This window comes from Panulirus ornatus, chromosome 13 (assembly GCF_036320965.1).
Source record: "Panulirus ornatus isolate Po-2019 chromosome 13, ASM3632096v1, whole genome shotgun sequence".
Lineage (NCBI taxonomy): Eukaryota > Metazoa > Arthropoda > Malacostraca > Decapoda > Palinuridae > Panulirus > Panulirus ornatus.
The window spans coordinates 61927897-61948375 of NC_092236.1; the positions used below are offsets into that span (position 1 = coordinate 61927897).

Genomic DNA, 20479 nt, shown 5'->3' on the forward strand with positions numbered 1-20479 from the left:
GGAAATTGTATGAAAGGATATTGATTGAGAGAGTGAAGGCATGTACAGAGCATCAGTTTGAGGAAGAGCAGAAGTGGTACAGGATGTGTGGATCAGGTGTTTGCTTTGAAGAATGTGTTTGAGAAATACTTAGAAAAACATAAGGATTTGTATGTAGCATTTATGTATCTGGAGAAGACATATGATAGGGTTGATAGAGATACTTTGTGGAAGGTCTTATAGAGTATGTGGTGTGGGAGGTAAACTGCCAGAAGCAGCAAGAAGTTTTTATCAAGGGTGTAAGGCATGTGCAGAGTAGGAAGAGAGGAGAGTGATTGGTTCCTAGTGAAGGTTGGTCTGTGGCAGGGATGTGTGATGTCCCCATGGTTGTTTAATTTGTTTATGGATGGGATGGTTAGGGAGGTAAATGCAAGTGTTTTGGAGAGAGAGGCAAGTATGCAGGCTGTTGAGGTTGAGATGGCCTGGAAAGTGAGTCAGTTCTTGTTCACTGATTCAAGTGAGAAACTACAGAAGTTGGTGACCTGAGTTTGGAAAAGTATGTGATAGGAGAAAGTTGAGAGTAAGTGTGAATAAGAGCAAGGTTATTAGGTTCACACCTCTTCTCTCTCATTTTCACTCCATCTTTCCACCTCCAATTTGGTCTCCCACTTCTCCTCATTCCCTCCACATCTGACACATATATCCCCTTGGTCAATCTTTCCTCACTCATTCTCTCCATGTGACCAAACCATTTCAAAACACCCTCTTCTGCTCTCTCAACCACACTCTTTTTATTACCATACATCTCTCTTACCCTATTTTTACTTACTCGATCAAACCACCTCACACCACATATTGTCCTCAAACCTCTCATTTCCAGCACATCCACCCTCCTCCGCACAACTCTATCTATAGCCCACGCCTCGCAACCATATAACATTGTTGGAACCACTATTCCTTCAAACATACCAATTTTTGCTTTCCAAGATAATGTTCTTGACTTCCACACATTCTTCAACGCATATATGTGTGTGTGTGTGTGTGTGTGTATATAAGTGTTTTGGGAGCAGCTGAGTGAGTGTGTTAGTAGTTTTGATGCATGAGACTGGGTTATAGTGATGGGTGATTTGAATGCAAAGGTGAGTAATGTGGCAGTTGAGGGAATAATTGGTGTACATGGGGTGTTTAGTGTTTTAAATGGAAATGATGAAGAGCTTGTAGATTTGTGTGCTGAAAAAGGACTGCTGATTGGAAATACCTGGTTTGAAAAGAGAGATATATATAAGTATACGTAAGTAGGAGAGATGGCCAGAGAGCATTATTGGATTACGTGTTAATTGATAGGCATGCAAAAGAGAGACTTTTGGATGTTAATGTACTGAAAGGTGCAACCAGAGTGATGTCTGATCATTATATTGTGGAGGTGAAGGTGAAAATTTGTAGAGGTTTTCAGAAAAGAAGAATGTTGGGGTGAAGAGAGTGGTGAGAGTAAGTGAGCTTGGAAAGGAGACTTGTGTGAGGAAGTACCGGGAGAGACTGAATGCAGAATGGAAAAAGGTGAGAGCAAAGGATGTAAGGGGGAGTGGGGGAGGAATGGGATGTATTTAGGGGAGTAGTGATGGCATGCACAAAAGATGCTTATGGCATGAGAAGCATGGGAGGTGGGAATTTTAGGAAGCGTAGTGAGTGGTGGGATGAAGAAGTAAGATTATTAGTGAAAGAGAAGAGAGAGGCATTTGGATGAGTTTTGCAGGGAAATAGTGTAAATGACTGGGAGATGTATAAAAGAAAGAGGCAGGAGGTCAAGAGAAAGGTGCAAGAGGTGGAAAAAGAGGGCAAATGAGAGTTGGGGTGAGAGTATCATTAAATTTTAGGGAGAATAAAAAGATGTTTTGAAAGGAGGTAAATAAAGTGCATAAGGCAAGAGAACAAATGGGAACATTGGTGAAGGGGACTAATGGGGAGGTGATAACAAGTAGTGGTGATGTGAGAAGGAGATGGAGTGAGTATTTTCAAGGTTTGTTGAATGTGTTAGATGATTGAGTGGTAGATACAGGGTGTTTTGGTCGAGGTGGTGTGCGAAGTGAGAGGGTTAGGGAGAATGATTTGGTAAACAGAGAAGAGGTAGTAAAAGCTTAGCAGAAGATGAAAGCCAGCAAGGCAGCGGAATTGGATGGTATTGCAGTTGAATTTATTAAAAAAAATAGGGTGTCTGTCTTGTTGACTGGTTGGTAAGGATATTTAATGTATGTATGACTCATGGTGAGGTGCCTGAGGATTGGCAAAATGCATACCTAGTGCCAGTGTACAAAGGCAAAGGGGATAAAGGTGAATGCTCAAATTACAGAGGTATAAGTTTGATGGAGTATTCCTAGGTAATTATATGGGAGGGTATTGATTGAGAGGGTGAAAGCATGTACAGAGCATCAGATTGGGGAAGAGCAGTGTGGTTTCAGAAGTGGTAGAGGATGTGTGGCTGAGGTGTTTGCTTTGAAGAATGTATGTGAGAAATACTTAGAAAAGCATCTGGTTTTGTGTGTATCATTTATGGATCTGGAGAAGGCATATGATAGAGTTGAAAGAGATGCTCTGTGGAAGGTATTAAGAATATGTGTGGTAGGAAATTTGCTAGAAGAGGTGAAAAGTTTTTATCGAGGATGTGAGTTATGTGTATGAGTAGGAAGAGAGGAAAGTGATTGGTTCTCAGTGAATGTTGGTTTGCGGCAAGGGTGTGTGATGTCTCCATGGTTGTTTAATTTGTTTATGGATGGGGTTGTTAGGGAGGTGAATGCAAGAGTTTTGGAAAGAGGGGCAAGTATGCGGTCTGTTGTGGATGAGAGAGCTTGGGAAGTTGTTGCTCGCTGATGATATAGCGCTGGTGGCTGATTCATGTGAAAACTGCAGAAGCTGGTGACTGAGTCGGGTAAAGTGCGTGAAAGAAGAAAGTTAAGAGTAAACGTAAACAAGAGCAAGGTTATTAGGTACAGAAGGGTTGAGGGTCAAGTCAATTGGGAGATAAGTTTGAATGGAGAGAAACTGGAGGAAGTGAAGTGTTTTACATATCTGGGAGTGGATTTGGCAGCGGATGGAACCATGGAAGCGGAAGTGAATCATGGGGTGGGGAGGGGGCGAAAATTCTGGGAGCCTTGAAGAATGTTTGGAAGTCGAGAACATTATCTCGGAAAGCAAAAATGGGTATGTTTGAAGGAATAGTGGTTCCAACAATGTTGTATGGTTGCAAGGCGTGGGCTATGGATAGAGTTGTGCGCAGGAGGGTGGATGTGCTGGAAATGAGATGTTTGAGGACAATATGTGGTGTGAGGTGGTTTGATCGAGTAAGTAATGTAAGGGTGAGAGAGATGTGTGGAAATGAAAAGAGTATGGTTGAGAGAGCAGAAGAGGGTGTTTTGAAATGGTTTGGTCACATGGAGAGAATGAGTGAGGAAAGGTTGACCAAGAGGATATATGTGTGGGAGGTGGAGGGAACGAGGAGAAGTGGGAGACCAAATTGGAGGTGGAAAGATGGAGTGAAAAAGATTTTGAGTGATCGGGGCCTGAACATGCAGGAGGGTGAAAGGCGTGCAAGGAATAGAGTGAATTGGAACGATGTGGTATATCGGGGTCGACGTGCTGTTAATGGATTGAACCAGGGCATGTGAAGCGTCTGGGGTAAACCATGGAAAGTTCTGTGGGGCCTGGGTGTGGAGAGGGAGATGTGGTTTTGGTGCATTATTACATGACAGCTAGAGACTGATTGTGAACGAATGGGGCCTTTATTGTCTTTTCCTAGCACTACCCCCCCACACATGAGGGGGGAGGGGGATGGTATTCCATGTGTCGCGAGGTGGCGATGGGAATAAATAAAGGCAGACAGTATGAATTATGTACATGTGTATATATGTATATGTCTGTGTGTGTATATATATGTGTACATTGAGATGTATAGGTATGTATATTTGCGTGTGTGGACGTGTATGTATATACATGTGTATGTGGGTGGGTTGGGCCATTTCTTTCGTCTGTTTCCTTGCGCTACCTCACTAACGCGGGAGACAGCGACAAAGCAAAATAAAATATAATAAAAATAAATAACATATATATATGGGATGTATTTAGGGAAGCAGTGATGGCTTGCGCAAAAGTTGCTTGTGGCATGATTTTTGGACGATTTTTGCAGGGAAAAAATGCAAATGAGTGGGAGATGTATAAAAGAAAGAGGCAGGAGGTCAAGAGAAAGGTGCAAGAGGTGAAAAAAAGGGCAAATGAGAGTTAGGGTGAGAGAGTATCATTAAATTTTAGGGAGAATAAAAAGATGTTTTGGAAGGAGGTAAATAAAGTGCGTAAGACAAGGGAGCAAATGGGAACTTCAGTGAAGGGGGTTAATGGGAGGTGATAACAAGTAGTGGTGATGTGAGAAGGAGATGGAGTGAGTATTTCCAAGGTTTGTTGAATGTGTTTGATGATAGAGTGGCAGATATAGGGTGTTTTGGTCAAGGTGGTGTGCAAAGTGAGAGGGTTAGGGAACATGATTTGGTAAACAGAGAAGAGGTAGTAAAAGCTTTGTGGAAGATGAAAGCCGGCAAGGAAGCAGGTTTGGATGGTATTGCAGTGGAATTTATTAAAAAAGGGGGTGACTGTATTGTTGATTGGTTGGTAAGGTTATTTAATGTATGTACGATTCATGGTGAGGTGCCTGAGGATTGGCGGAATGCTTGTATAGTGCCATTGTACAAAGGTAAAGGGGATAAGAGTGAGTGCTCAAATTACAGAGGTATAAGTTTGTTGAGTATTCCTGGGAAATTATATGGAAGGGTATTGATTGAGAGGGTGAAGGCATGTATAATGCTTCAGATTGGGGAAGAGCAGTGTGGTTTCAGAAGTGGTAGAGGATGTGTGGATCAGGTGTTTGCTTTGAAGAACGTATGTGAGAAATACTTAGAAAAGCAAATGGATTTGTATGTAGCATTTATGGATCTGGAGAAGGCATATGATAGAGTTGATAGAGATGCTCTGTGGAAGGTATTAAGAATATATGGTGTGGGAGGCAAGTTGTTAGAAGCAGTGAAAAGTTTTTATCAACGATGTAAGGCATGTGTACGTGTAGGAAGAGAGGAAAGTGATTGGTTCTCAGTGAATGTAGGTTTGCGGCAGGGGTGTGTGATGTCTCCATGGTTATTTAATTTGTTTATGGATGGGGTTGTTAGGGAGGTGAATGCAAGAGTTTTGGAAAGAGGGGCAAGTATGAAGTCTGTTGTGGATGAGAGAGCTTGGGAAGTGAGTCAGTTGTTGTTCGCTGATGATACAGCGCTGGTGGCTGATTCATGTGAGAAACTGCAGAAGCTGGTGACTGAGTTTGGTAAAGTGTGTGAAAGAAGAAAGTTAAGAGTAAATGTGAATAAGAGCAAGGTACAGTAGGGTTGAGGGTCAAGTCAATTGGGAGGTAAGTTTGAATGGAGAAAACCTGGAGGAAGTAAAGTGTTTTAGATATCTGGGAGTGGATCTGGCAGCGGATGGAACCATGGAAGCGGAAGTGAATCATAGGGTGGGGGAGGGGGCGAAAATCCTGGGAGCCTTGAAGAATGTGTGGAAGTCGAGAACATTATCTCGGAAAGCAAAAATGGGTATGTTTGAAGGAATAGTGGTTCCAACAATGTTGTATGATTGCAAGGCGTGGGCTATGGATAGAGTTGTGCGCAGGAGGGTGGATGTGCTGGAAATGAGATGTTTGAGGACAATGTGTGGTGTGAGGTGGTTTGATCGAGTAAGTAATGTAAGGGTAAGAGAGATGTGTGGAAATAAAAAGAGCGTGGTTGAGAGAGCAGAAGAGGGTGTTTTGAAATGGTTTGGGCACATGGAGAGAATGAGTGAGGAAAGATTGACCAAGAGGATATATGTCGGAGGTGGAGGGAACGAGGAGAAGTGGGAGACCAAATTGGAGGTGGAAAGATGGAGTGAAAAAGATTTTGAGTGATCGGGGCCTGAACATGCAGGAGGGTGAAAGGCGGGCAAGGAATAGAGTGAATTGGATCGATGTGGTATACCGGGGTTGACGTGCTGTCAGTGGATTGAATCAGGGCATGTGAAGCGTCTGGGGTAAACCATGGAAAGCTGTGTAGGTATGTATATTTGCGTGTGTGGACGTATGTATATACATGTGTATGGGGGTGGGTTGGGCCATTTCTTTCGTCTGTTTCTTTGCGCTACCTCGCAAACGCGGGAGACAGCGACAAAGTATAAAAAAAATATATATATATATCTTTTCTTTCTTTTCAAACTATTCACCATTTCCCGCGTTAGCAAGGTAGCGTTAAGAACAGAGGACTGGGCCTCTGAAGGAATATCCTCACCTGGCCCCCTTCTCTGTTCCTTCTTTTGGAAAATTAAAAAAAAAAGACAAGAGGAGAGGATTTCCAGCCCCCCGCTCCCTCCCCTTTTAGTCGCCTTGTACGACACGCAGGGGATACGTGGGAAGTATTCGTTCTCCCCTATCACCAGGGATAAATATATATATACATTTATATGTATGTATGATTGTATTAAAGGGTATGAGAGATGTGTGATAATATAAAGAGTGTCGTTGAGAGATTGAGAGACAGAAGAGCGTGTGCTAAAATTGAAATGGTTTGGACATACAGAGAGAATGAATGAGGAAGGGTTACAAAGAGGATTTATATGTCAGAAGTGGAGGGAACAAGGAGAAGCAGTTCATATTGGAGGTGGAAGGATGGAGTGAAAAAGATTTTGAGTGGTCAGGACCTGAACATGCTGGAGGGTGAAAGACGTTAACGGAATAAGAGTGAACTGGAACGATGTGGTGTACTGGGGTCGATGTGCATGCTGTCAGTGGGCTGAACCAGGGCATGTGAAACACCTTGGGCAAACCATGGAAAAGTCTGTGGGGCCTGAATGTGGATAGGGAGCTGTGATTTGGTGCATTACACTCGACAGATAGAGAATTGATGTAAAGCCTTTTCTTTGCCCGTTCCTGGTGCTACCTTGTTAACATGGGAAATGGCTTACAATTATAAAAATTAAGATATTATTAGTGTTAATATTATTATTATGTAGCCCTAAGATCCCTTTTGTGTAGCTCCTGCAGCCTACTGGTTTTATGATGTACCCTCATTGAAGGTGTTTTCTTGCTTGCAGTGTTATCACTTGGAGTGGCAATCCATTATGTCATTTTATCAGCCTGAAGAAATTGCCTATTTTCTGACAGATGTACAGTGTGTACAGTGAATGATATTTAGCATTTACATTTTTAACTCAGGTGTATGATCTGGCAGTAAAAAAAGGCTTGTTTCTCAACCGCTACCAACGATCTTTATACAATGTGGATAGGCTCACTTCAAAACCATGCTGGACCCCAGAAGAGACTACCTACCAAATGTTCTTCAGGTTTGTAGATGCAGAATAACATGTTATTTGGCAGTTATAGTGCATTTGTGATTGGTACATTGAGTCTCTTGGATGCAAATTTAAAAGGTTATTGATACAGTAAAATTGAGTATTGGTAAAAAATTTGTTATTGCTGTTTCTGTCTTATTATGTTTAATGAATAATTTTTTGATTTTGAGAAGGAAATTTTTTGAAGTGTATAGAGATATTGATAACAAATGCTATTCCCTAACCCTCTTAGCATAATAATACTTAAGGAATTGTTTTAAGATTTTTTTTTTTTTGGTAATAATGATATGCAAGTGGAATGTTTATTGAGTCAAAAAATGAAATGGCTCGTTAAGAAATATGTTGGAAGTATCAAGGGCCAATTCTTTAAAAAATAGTATCAAGAGCCATTTCTTTAAAAATAAGCTTCATCTACATGTATGACATATGACATACCTCTGTGTGAGGTTATGTATGAGCTACTAACCCTGCACATTAAGCATACCACCTATATATTTAATGTGGTTAGTGCCAGTTATACACTAAACATGCCACAGTGATGTATTATTGGAAGATACTTTGTAATTTTTTCATTTTTAATTACTGTTGCCTCTTTTACTCAGTTCCCTTCAAAAATGTGCCTAACACTTGTGTTGACAATGTGGGAAATTATCATGAAATAAATTTGTAATTATTCTTAGTTACGCTGCTTACAATAGTTGTTTGACATGGTGCACTTCCCATTTATTAACTTGTACTCATCAAAACATATTGTACTCTTTCAGATTTTACATTGATTTTTACACAGTTTCCTTCAGAAACATTTTACTCAACTCATAAATTAGTAATATGGGAAATAATCACAATATGAAAGTGTTTATTGCTTGTAATTACACCACGTATAACATTTGTTTGACCAGCTTACTTATTTATTGTACTCGTTACAATATGTAGCATTTTTTCATTTCATTTTTTTTTTATACCTAATTGCTGTTTCCTGTGTCAGCAAGTCAGCACCAGGAAACAGACAAAGAATTGCCCATCCACTTATACACTCATATATATACATAAACGCCCATACACACACATATACATACATATCAACATTTTTTTATTATTTTTATTATTTTGCTTTGTCGCTGTCTCCCGCGTTTGTGAGGTAGTGCAAGGAAACAGACGAAAGAAATGGCCCAACCCACCCCCACACACATGTATACACATACACGTCCCCACACGCAAACATACACACCCATACATCCCAACGTACACATACACACACAGACACACACATATATACACATGCACACAATTCACACCTTCTGCCCCTACTCACCCTCATCGCCACCCCGCCACACACGTACATATCAACATATACATAAATATACATAAGACATATACATATATTATCCCTGGGGATAGGGGAGAAAGAATACTTCCCACGTATTCCCTGCGTGTCGTAGAAGGCGACTAAAAGGGGAGGGAGCGGGGGGCTGGAAATCCTCCCCTCTCATTTTTTTTTTAATTTTCCAAAAGAAGGAACAGAGAATTGGGCCAGGTGAGGGTATTCCCTCAAGGCCCAGTCCTCTGTTCTTAACGCTACCTCGCTAATGCGAGAAATGGCGAATAGTTTGAAAGAAAAAAAGATATACATATATACAAATGTATATATTCATACTTGCTTGCCTTCATCCATTCCTGTCACTACCCCACCTTGCATGAAATAGCACCCCCTTCAGTGAGGTATCACCAGGAAAAGACAGAAAAGGTCACATTTGTTCACACTCAGTCTCTAGCTGTCATGTGCAATGCACAGAATCCACAGCTTCCTATCCACATCCAGGCCCCATAGACCTTTCCAAGGTTTACCCCAGATGCTTCACATGCCCTGTTTCAGTCCAATGACAGCACATATACCATCTTGTTCCAATTCACTCCATTTCTTGGATGCCTTTCAACCTCCAGTATGTTCAGCCCCTGGTCACTCAAAATCTTTTTCAATCTATTCTTCCACCTCAGATTTGGTCTCCCACTTCCCCTTGTTCCCTCCACCTCTGACACATATATTCTCTTTGTCCATCTTTCCTCACTCATTCTCTCCATATGTCCAAACTATTTCAACACACCTTCTTCTGCTCTCTCAAACCACTCTTTTTATTTCCACAGATCTCTCTTACCCTTTCATTACTTACTTGATCAAACCATCTCACACCACATATTCTACTCAAACATTTCACTTCCAACTTATCAACCCTTCTCTGTACAACCCTATCTATAGCACATGCCTCACAACCATATAACATTGCTGGAACTACTATTCCCTCAAACATATCCATTTTTGCTCCGAGATAATGTTCTCTCCTTCCACACATTCTTCATCGCTCCCAGAAACTATGACCCCTCCCCCACCATGTGACTCAACTCTACTTCCATTCACTGCTAAGTCTGCTCCAAGATGTCAAAAACACTTCACTTCCTCCAATTTTTATCCATTCATACGTACATCTCAACTTCCTCCTTTCACACACTTTTCCAAACTCATCTCACCATCTTCTGCAGTTTCTCACTCGAATCAGCCACCAGTGCTATATCATCGGCGAACAATAACTGACTCACTTCCCATGCCCTCTTATCCCCAACAGACTGCATTCTTGTCCCTCTCTCCAAAACTCTTGCATTTACCTCCCTAACCACCCCATTCACAAACAAATTATGGAGACTTGTAGGATTCTAGCATCTTAGACCAGGGAGAAATGAACTCAAAATATGTTTAGTATGCTAGAAAATGAAGTACAAGATGATCAAAGTATCATTCTGTTTAGACACTCCCTTGTTAGGGATCAGGACCAGAAGCTCTGTATTAAGGAAAAAAAGGAAAAATTTGTGCTTCCTGGTGGTAAATTAAAAGATATTCTGGAGAAGGTTGACTTACTCTGGAGGACACAACATTTGTCGTCAAGATAGTAGGTTAGAAAAACTTCAGCATAATATATAGATCTTGTATTTAAGTTTAAAGTGAGCTGTAAGAGATTAGTTTTGTTGGGATTGCTTCCTAGCTTTGATGTTAACTCTTGTACCATTGGTAGAATACTGGAGATGAACAGCAAAGTTAAGGCTTTCTGTAGGAAGGAGGATAAAGTCTTTTACATAGATCTATGGTACTACTTCTTTTATGATAGGAGCTTGAATGCTAGAGATGGTCTTCATTTGAATGGAATGGGGAAAGCCCGCCTTAACTGAGCCATTGACAAGAATATTAGGCTCATTCTTTTCAGAAACATAAATTATTTATATACTCAAGGATCAGAGGAATGAAAACTGGGATTCAGGTTAAGGAACAAATCTGGCATATAGAAGCAGGAGATGAGTGGACCAGGATTTTAGGGAACTTGTTTGGCATCAGAAAGAGGAGAATAGGAAAGGTTAGGTAATGGAAAGTTCCCAGGTAGGGGCTGTATCTCAAGTAGTTTCGGGTAGGGAGGCAGTAAGGGAATATAGTGGGATCTGTCAATGTCATCTGTTGGTATCGAAGCTGGTAGGCATAAGGGCAAACAAGGGGGTTGCAGGAAAATATCCAAGTGGGAGCTGGGAAAAAGTCAGCACTGTCACTCATCAGGCTTCTCTTTTCCAATGTGCACGCACATGTGCAGACTAACCGAGTTTGAAACTCACTTACCAATAACCAGACCCTGGGAATTGATTTCAAAGGTACTTACTAGTTGCAGAGGAAAATATACACTAAAGTTTTTAGCATCATTCCCATTGCAACACACACATACACACATTCCAGTGATGAAAAGTCTCAGTTATATATCAGAATATTTTATGTCAATGCATGGAGCATTTCTAAAAACAATTACTTTGAAAGCAAATTTTGATGTAATTTGCATTTCAGAATCTTGGTAAATCTTAAGAATAGAAATTCACTTACCTAATATGCAATTCTAGGGTACACTGTTAAACAGTGATAGGGAAACTAAAGAAGGAGGTGGTGTCTTTCTCTTTGTTAAATCTCATCTTAATCCCATGCTAAAAAAAAAATTCCAGCTCTTGATAAAATCAACTTCATTTTTGTTGAAATTAAAGACAAGCTTCATAAGAAAATAAGTTGGATTAGTTAATAGGACCCCAGCACAGCCACCACTGATCAATGAAAGACTTTATGATTACCTGGCCGAAATTTGTAATGAACAACATTCAACCATTATGGGAGATTTTAACATAATGGTATTTCAGTGGGCAGAGTCCCTTTCCAGTAGCACAAGGTTTGGGCTGTACTGAAATTTGCTTGATAGTGCCCTAACACAGTTAACTCAGTGAGAATATACTAGATTTTGGTCTAATTACATATGAGGATCTCGTTCATGATGTTGACATGGGAGAAAGGTTTGGTACAAGTGATCACTGGCAAATCACTTTTGAAGTAACTCTCAGCATAGCCTGTAATGCTGGTCAACACAAAAGTTGCAAAGAAGTACCAGATTTTAGGCGTGGAAATTTTTAGTGGTCTTTCCATTGCTCTAGACAGGCAAACCTAGGATGATATAATTAATAAAAACAATATGGACATAGCTTGGAAAAGATTCAGTAACACTTTCCAAGTAGTGGAGGCAACATATGTTCCAATGAGCATAAGATAGTCATGTTCCAAAATGAGGCTGAAATGATGGAGCAGTGACTTAAAGAACTGTTTGTTGTCTAAGAAATTAGCACATAAGAAATTCAAAACCAGTATGACAAAGTGAATTACTCAAATTTGTGTAGAGAAACTAAGAGACTTATATATCAGAGCAAATATCAGTCTATCTATATATCTGATGCCTATTCCGTATGGGAATTCCTTTCATGTAGATGACCACAGCAAAAGAATACCCACTTATCCCTGTTCTTACTTGCCTCCTTCACATATACCATTCTATGCATTCTTCCTCCATTTCCCTCCCTCCATTACTCTTCCACTCTACTTCCCCATGTCATTGATGGTCTTCCTTTCATACCAACTACTTTAATTGTACTCCCATACACTTAAATTGCCCTTTTTGCATTCTTTCCACATGCCCAACCTCAAAGTATTATGTTTCATCCACTCTACCAATCCACAGTTCATTCCCTTTGCTTTCCCTGTTATACATCTCTCACATACTCCCGCATTTCATCTAGTAGTACCACATGCTCCTCTTAAATAGCTCATTTCCACAACCTAGACTCTTAATTGTGACTCATTCCATGTCCAAGTTTTGGCTGCATACGCCAGGGTTGGGAGGACTTTGCTGTTCCTTAAACCTTTCTTCACTTCCATGCTTACACCTCTACCCTTCATTATTCTGTTAAAGGACCCAGTGATTCTTCTACCTTATTCTATTCTCTCCCTCATCTCTCTTTCCATCTCACCCAAAATACCAAGATAGCTCCTAAATACTTAAATTCTCTAACCTCATCTAGTCTTTCTCCCCCATAAGATGGTTTAGTACACTTTCCTCTCACTCTATATAGTTTTGCAAAATATGTTTTTTTATTCTGTTTCCTTTCAGACACCATTACTGTAGTTTTGCTTACATCTGCTTTCAGTTGCTTACACTTACACACATCATAAAACATACGGCTAACAAAATGGTATCATCTGCAAACAGGCTTGTCACTAACCATCATACATCACTACCACACTCCATCTATGCCCCCACTTTCCCTAGTTTTGTTTTCATCTCTCTTAACACTCCATCTATATATGTTCTAAAAAGCCACGATGACATCACACAACCCTGACACACCCATTTGTATTCCAAAACTTTTGCTGAACTCTCCATCCACTCATGCATACATTCGCTATTTTAAAGGCTTTCACACCATCCAACAGTTGTCCCCCTTCTCCATATACCCTTAATGCATTCCGTAAAGCATTTCTCTAGATCCAAAATAGCTATATACAGCTTTTTACCTTTAGCTAGATACTTTTCACACATCCCTTACCTTTCCTAAAACCCTCTTGTTCCTCATTTATTCTGCATTGTCATTTCCATCACTCTACCAATCATCATTCTTGCATATGCTTTTTCTGGTATGCTCCACTGTCGTATTCCCCTATAATTGCTACATACATCCTTAGCATCTTTTCTGTTGAGTAAAGGAACAGTTAAAGTTCACCCATTCCTAAGGTGTGACTTTTTGTTTCTGTGCTAAATTATATATTGGATGCATCCATTCTATCACACTTTCACCTACATACTTCTTTTCTGTGAACTGCTCTAATCCCTTATTGCCAGCACATGTGCTGTACTTTCGTAGTAGAACTATCTCTGCATTTAGAAACTTCCCTTTTATCCCATGCTGTGTATCTTTACTGCAATGCATAAGGTTCCGTAAAGCATTTCTCTAGATCCAAAATAGCTATATACAGCTTTTTACCTTTAGCTAGATACTTTTCACACATCCATTACCTTTCCTAAAACCCTCTTGTTCCTCATTTATTCTGCATTGTCATTTCCATCACTCTACCAATCATCATTCTTGCATATGCTTTTTCTGGTATGCTCCGCTGTCGTATTCCCCTATAATTGCTACATACATCCTTAGCACCTTTTCTGTTGAGTAAAGGAACAGTTAAAGTTCACCCAGTCCTAAGGTGTGACTTTTTGTTTCTGTGCTAAATTATATATTGGATGCATCCATTCTATCACACTTTCACCTACATACTTCTTCTCTGTGAACTGCTCTAATCCCTTATTGCCAGCACATGTGCTGTACTTTCGTAGTAGAACTATCTCTGCATTTAGAAACTTCCCTTTTATCCCATGCTGTGTATCTTTACTGCATTGCATAAGGTTACCCAATTATGTTTTTATCCCATGCTGTGTATCTTTACTGCAATGCATAAGGCTATCCAATTATGTGCTTTTTCAAGATCTTTGAAAAACACTCAAGCCAAATTCTTTAGCAAATACTTCACACATTTTTCAATGCAGGCATCTGCTCTATGATTTCTTCCTCTTCTGAGACCACATTGTTTCTCCTTTCTTAAGGCCTGTCTACACGAGCGGGCCTGATCGGCGGGTTTGCCCGTTAACGGGCAAATCCTGGCGGGCCTGCCCGTGAATGTTGTCCACACGACCGAAGTGATGAACAGCCGGGCCTGCCCGACGATGTTGCCAGTAGCGGGTGGAGTGCGGTACGAGAACCATGGTGCCTAACATTGTCAAGAAAAAGATTTTGTGCTCTATGATAATAGCTTTGTGTCTCAAGAAGAAAAAGAAGAAAAGGATATGGTATAAAGATTGGTTAAAGAAAAGAAGTATGTTTGGAAGCACTGCAACAATACTTCATGAACTACAAAGTAGTGAGGAACACGACTTCAGAAATTACCTGAGGATGAGTGTAAGCACTTTTTACATCTTGTTATCAAAGGTGGAGCCATACATAGTGAAGAAAGACACAGTTATGAGAAACAGCATTACAGCAGAAGCTCGTCTGGAAGCAACTCTGCGATTTTTAGCAAGTGGGTCTACTTATTCGGAGTTGCAGTACAGTACACGCATATCAAAGCAAAGCTTGTCCCGCATAATACCAGAAACATGTAGGGCCATATACGAGGTGCTGAAGGCTGACTACTTACCTCATTATCAGATGTTTCTCCGGAAGACGTATCCTCACCATTCCCAGTGTTTTGGCTTGTGTCCAAGTTTGACAATGAAGGTCTTGGATTATCACTGTCATGGAGGAAAATCAGGTCATAGAAGCACCACAATTTAGGTACATAGATATCCTCACTCCCAGCTCCTGACTTCCGTGAATGCTTTACTTTCTTGCATTCACGCCGAAATTGGTTACGCAGCGTGTCTATTTTCTTTCTTATGTCATCCGTCGTAACGGAAGTACCATGCTGTCTCATCTCTGCAGCAATAGCCTTCACTGCTGTTATGCATTTGTCTCTGTTGTTATAGCATTTCAGCTTCACATCCCATAAACATGGATTCTTACGATAAAGGTCAATCAAAGTACTAGTAAGTGCTTTAGACCAAAAAATTGTGGGTGGCTCACTAGAGTTATCCTGGGCTGCCATCGTTAAATGTTCACTGTGCTACTATGCCGTGGGATGTGGCATGAAGGCCCGCTGTGGGTTCACGATATTATCTTGCGTCTGGCAGGGTAGAAACTCCAGCTACCGGGCACCAGCTCAGTGATTTCGCTCGGCGGGCTTTCGGGCAATTTGATCGTTTGCCCGTCAAATATGCCCGTTAACGGGCAAGCCCGCCAATCAGGCCCGCTCGTGTAGACAGGCCTTTAGACGCCACTCTCCCATATTTTTTTTATTTATGATTACCCCAGGGCTAATTTTTATGAAGTCCTGGTGTTACCTAGGACATATATAGGCTCCTGTAACCCAAGGGTATGCTACTTTCAGTAGCAGGGAAATTTAGACTCTTTTGGAGTGAACTTCTTTGACAAGACTGTACTCCCAATGATACACGCTCATCGAAGGTGACTTTTCACACTCAGGGTTACCTCTTGCAGGTGGAGCCAGGCAATGCCCTAATTGCACACACACCTTAAGAAATACTTAGCATACTTTAACCTGTTAAGAGTAAATGTGAATAAGAGCAAGGTTATTAGGTACAGTAGGGTTGAGGGTCAAGTCAATTGGGAGGCGAGTTTGAATGGAGAAAAACTGGAGGAAGTGAAGTGTTTTAGATATCTGGGAGTGGATCTGGCAGCGGATGGAACCATGGAAGCGGAAATGGATCATAGGGTGGGGGAGGGGGCGAAAATTCTGGGGGCCTTGAAGAATGTGTGGAAGTCGAGAACATTATCTCGGAAAGCAAAAATTGGTATGTTTGAAGGAATAGTGGTTCCAACAATGTTGTATGGTTGCGAGGCGTGGGCTATGGATAGAGTTGTGCGCAGGAGGATGGATGTGCTGGAAATGAGATGTTTGAGGACAATGTGTGGTGTGAGGTGGTTTGATCGAGTGAGTAACGTAAGGGTAAGAAAGATGTGTGGAAATAAAAAGAGCGTGGTTGAGAGAGCAGAAGAGGGTGTTTTGAAGTGGTTTGGGCACATGGAGAGAATGAGTGAGGAAAGATTGACCAAGAGGATATATGTGTCGGAGGTGGAGGGAACGAGGAGAAGAGGGAGACCAAATTGGAGGTGGAAAGATGGAGTGAAAAAGATTTTGTGTGATCGGGGCCTGAACATGCAGGAGGGTGAAAGGAGGGCAAGGAATAGAGTGAATTGGAGCGATGTGGTATACCGGGGTTGACGTGCTGTCAGTGGATTGAATCAAGGCATGTGAAGCGTCTGGGGTAAACCATGGAAAGCTGTGTAGGTATGTATATTTGCGTGTGTGGACGTATGTATATACATGTGTATGGGGGGGGGGGGGGGTTGGGCCATTTCTTTCGTCTGTTTCCTTGTGCTACCTCGCAAACGCGGGAGACAGCGACAATATAAAAAAAAAAAAAAAAACTTTAACCTTTATTTGAAAATTCATTTTTTCTCTTTTTCCCTCAGTACAAGCGCACTATACATGCACTCAGCCAGTCTCCTGTCAACTCACCATGTACCAAACATATTTCAGATATCCTGATTGACCATTCAACAACATTGTTACCCCTTTTCTTGAGAGCTGCAGTACAGTCCACTTCCAACACTTCATATTTCAATTACTGAAGGCTTTCACTGTCTTCTTACTTTTCATCATCCTATTTGCTGCAACACTTCCTTCTCTCTCTTTACCATCCAGTTGTTACGAGTCTCTTGATCCACATCTCACCCCATCCCAAACGCACCACAGCTACTTCTGTCATCTAATCATTCAACAGTTATTCAAAATATTCTCTACATATCTTTTTTACCTATTTTTTCTGATACCACTTCCTTTCAGCTTTTCTCACTGTTTTTGTCTTCTTGTGCTCACTCTATGTACCATCTTCTGGAATATATGTATGCCAGGAAATTGTGTAAAGTATAGCTGAACTTAAAGGAACTGGGATTTTATCTTGAATATGCAAATACCTTACATGTCTTGCAGGAGGTAAATTGACCTCGTATGAACAGCGGAAGTCGATTCACGATTTGTACAAGTACTCCATTGCAAATATAATGAACAGGTCCAAAGTAGACTTTGGATGAATCACGATATGATTTTAACAATATAGGATAAATTTAAATTGTAACTGAACACTAGTTTTTGGGTGCGTGCAATGTTCTTTCAGTAGGGATATAGTAAGCTTGTAGAGTTTCATAACTAATTTTGTGGTAATCATCATTATTTGCTTTGCCAGATATTTTTCTGTCATTCCATTCTCACTAATGAATTAGTCACTGAACTTGTTACCAATTTGAAGATTGAAAACACATATTTCTGCTCTTTCTTGTTCAAATAGTCTCAAAACTTTAACAGGAATCTTGAGAAAAACTGGAGGACTATTCGTGATGAAGGTGTTGCATTATTGGCATTGCCACCACAAGATGGATTTCGTCCTGAGGCAGAAAATCTCCAAGACACTGGGGACTGGAAACAGTACGAGTTGTTCTCTCGGGGACGCAAGATCACAGCTAACTGTGTAAAAGCCTCCAAAACCTGTTCATTGATTGAAAATTTCCCTCCAGCTGCTGGTTGTAAAAGAGGCCAGGTATGAGTTTTGTTTTGTTTACTATGCAGACTGCATATTCATGTCTTTCTTCATCTTATTTTTTTTCATATTTGACATAAACTTCCCCAGAGTATGTGAATAAAGTAAGCATGTGATCATAAGTATATATATATATATATATATATATATATATATATTTCTTCTTTCTTTTAAACTATTCGCCATTTCCCGCGTTAGCAAGGTAGCGTTAAGAACAGAGGACTGGGCCTTTTTTGGAATATCCTCACCTGGCCCCCTCTGTTCCTTCTTTTGGAAAATTAAAAAAAAAACGAGAGGGGAGGATTTCCAGCCCCCCGCTCCCTCCCCTTTAGTCGCCTTCTACGACACGCAGGGAATACGTGGGAAGTATTCTTAAACCCCTATCCCCAGGGATATATATATATATATATATATATATATATATATATATATATATATATATATATATATATATATATATATATTATTATTTTTTTTTTTATTATACTTTGTCGCTGTCTCCCGCATTTGCGAGGTAGCGCAAGGAAACAGACGAAAGAAATGGCCCAACCCCCCCCCCCATACACATGTATATACATACGTCCACACACGCAAATATACATACCTACACAGCTTTCCATGGTTTACCCCAGACGCTTCACATGCCTTGATTCAATCCACTGACGGCACGTCAACCCCGGTATACCACATCGCTCCAATTCACTCTATTCCTTGCCCTCCTTTCACCCTCCTGCATGTTCAGGTCCCGATCACACAAAATCTTTTTCACTCCATCTTTCCACCTCCAATTTGGTCTCCCTCTTCTCCTCGTTCCCTCCACCTCCGACACATATATCCTCTTGGTCAATCTTTCCTCACTCATTCTCTCCATGTGCCCAAACCACTTCAAAACACCCTCTTCTGCTCTCTCAACCACGCTCTTTTTATTTCCACACATCTCTCTTACCCTTACGTTACTCACTCGATCAAACCACCTCACACCACACATTGTCCTCAAACATCTCATTTCCAGCACATCCATCCTCCTGCGCACAACTCTATCCATAGCCCACGCCTCACAACCATACAACATTGTTGGAACCACTATTCCTTCAAACATACCCATTTTTGCTTTTCGAGATAATGTTCTCGACTTCCACACATTCTTCAAGGCCCCCAGAATTTTCGCCCCCTCCCCCACCCTATGATCCACTTCCGCTTCCATGGTTCCATCCGCTGCCAGATCCACTCCCAGATATCTAAAACACTTCACTTCCTCCAGTTTTTCTCCATTCAAACTCACCTCCCAATTGACTTGACCCTCAACCCTACTGTACCTAATAACCTTGCTCTTATTCACATTTACTCTTAACTTTCTTCTTCCACACACTTTACCAAACTCAGTCACCAGCTTCTGCAGTTTCTCACATGAATCAGCCACCAGCGCTGTATCATCAGCGAACAACAACTGACTCACTTCCCAAGCTCTCTCATCCACAACAGACTTCATACTTGCCCCTCTTTCCAAAACTCTTGCATTTACCTCCCTAACAACCCCATCCATAAACAAATTAAACAACCATGGAGACATCACACACCCCTGCCGCAAACCTACATTCACTGAGAACCAATCACTTTCCTCTCTTCCTACACGTACACATGCCTTACATCCTCGATAAAAACTTTTCACTGCTTCTAACAACTTTCCTCCCACACCATATATTCTTAATACCTTCCACAGAGCATCTCTATCAACTCTATCATATGCCTTCTCCAGATCCATAAATGCTACATACAAATCCATTTGCTTTTCTAAGTATTTCTCACATACATTCTTCAAAGCAAACACCTGATCCACACATCCTCTACCACTTCTGAAACCACACTGCTCTTCCCCAATCTGATGCTCTGTACATGCCTTCACCCTCTCAATCAATACCCTCCCATATAATTTACCAGGAATACTCAACAAACTTATACCTCTGTAATTTGAGCACTCACTCTTATCCCCTTTGCCTTTGTACAATGGCACTATGCACGCATTCCGCCAATCCTCAGGCACCTCACCATGAGTCATACATATATTAAATAACCTTACCAACCAGTCAACAATACAGTCACCCCCTTTTTTAATAAATTCCACTGCAATACCATCCAAACCTGCTGCCTTGCCGGCTTTCATCTTCCGCAAAGCTTTCACTACCTCTTCTCTGTTTACCAAATCATTTTCCCTAACCCTCTCACTTTGCACACCACCTCGACCAAAACACCCTATATCTGCCACTCTATCATCAAACACATTCAACAAACCTTCAAAATACTCACTCCATCTCCTTCTCACATCACCACTACTTGTTATCACCTCCCCATTTGCGCCCTTCACTGAAGTTCCGATTTGCTCCCTTGTCTTACGCACTTTATTTACCTCCTTCCAGAACATCTTTTTATTCTCCCTAAAATTTAATGATACTCTCTCACCCCAACTCTCATTTGCCCTCAAACTATTCGCCATT

At 41.0% G+C, this 20479-nt stretch overlaps 1 protein-coding gene across 7 annotated transcripts in view; it reads left to right on the plus strand.

Annotated features, from left to right (window-relative positions):
* Positions 1 to 20479, plus strand: part of LOC139752974 (aspartyl/asparaginyl beta-hydroxylase-like) — a 147640-nt gene that overhangs the window by 119696 nt on the left and 7465 nt on the right. For 4 of the 7 annotated variants that reach the window (XM_071669131.1, XM_071669133.1, XM_071669132.1 and 1 more), the window contains 2 exons: positions 7250 to 7377; positions 17756 to 17987. In XM_071669131.1, coding sequence (XP_071525232.1) covers positions 7250 to 7377; positions 17756 to 17987 — 360 coding nt within the window. Of the gene's footprint in view, positions 1 to 7249; positions 7378 to 14378; positions 14731 to 17755; positions 17988 to 20479 lie in introns of those variants that run through there. The other 3 variants (XR_011713632.1, XM_071669136.1, XM_071669137.1) reach the window with 3 other exon arrangements.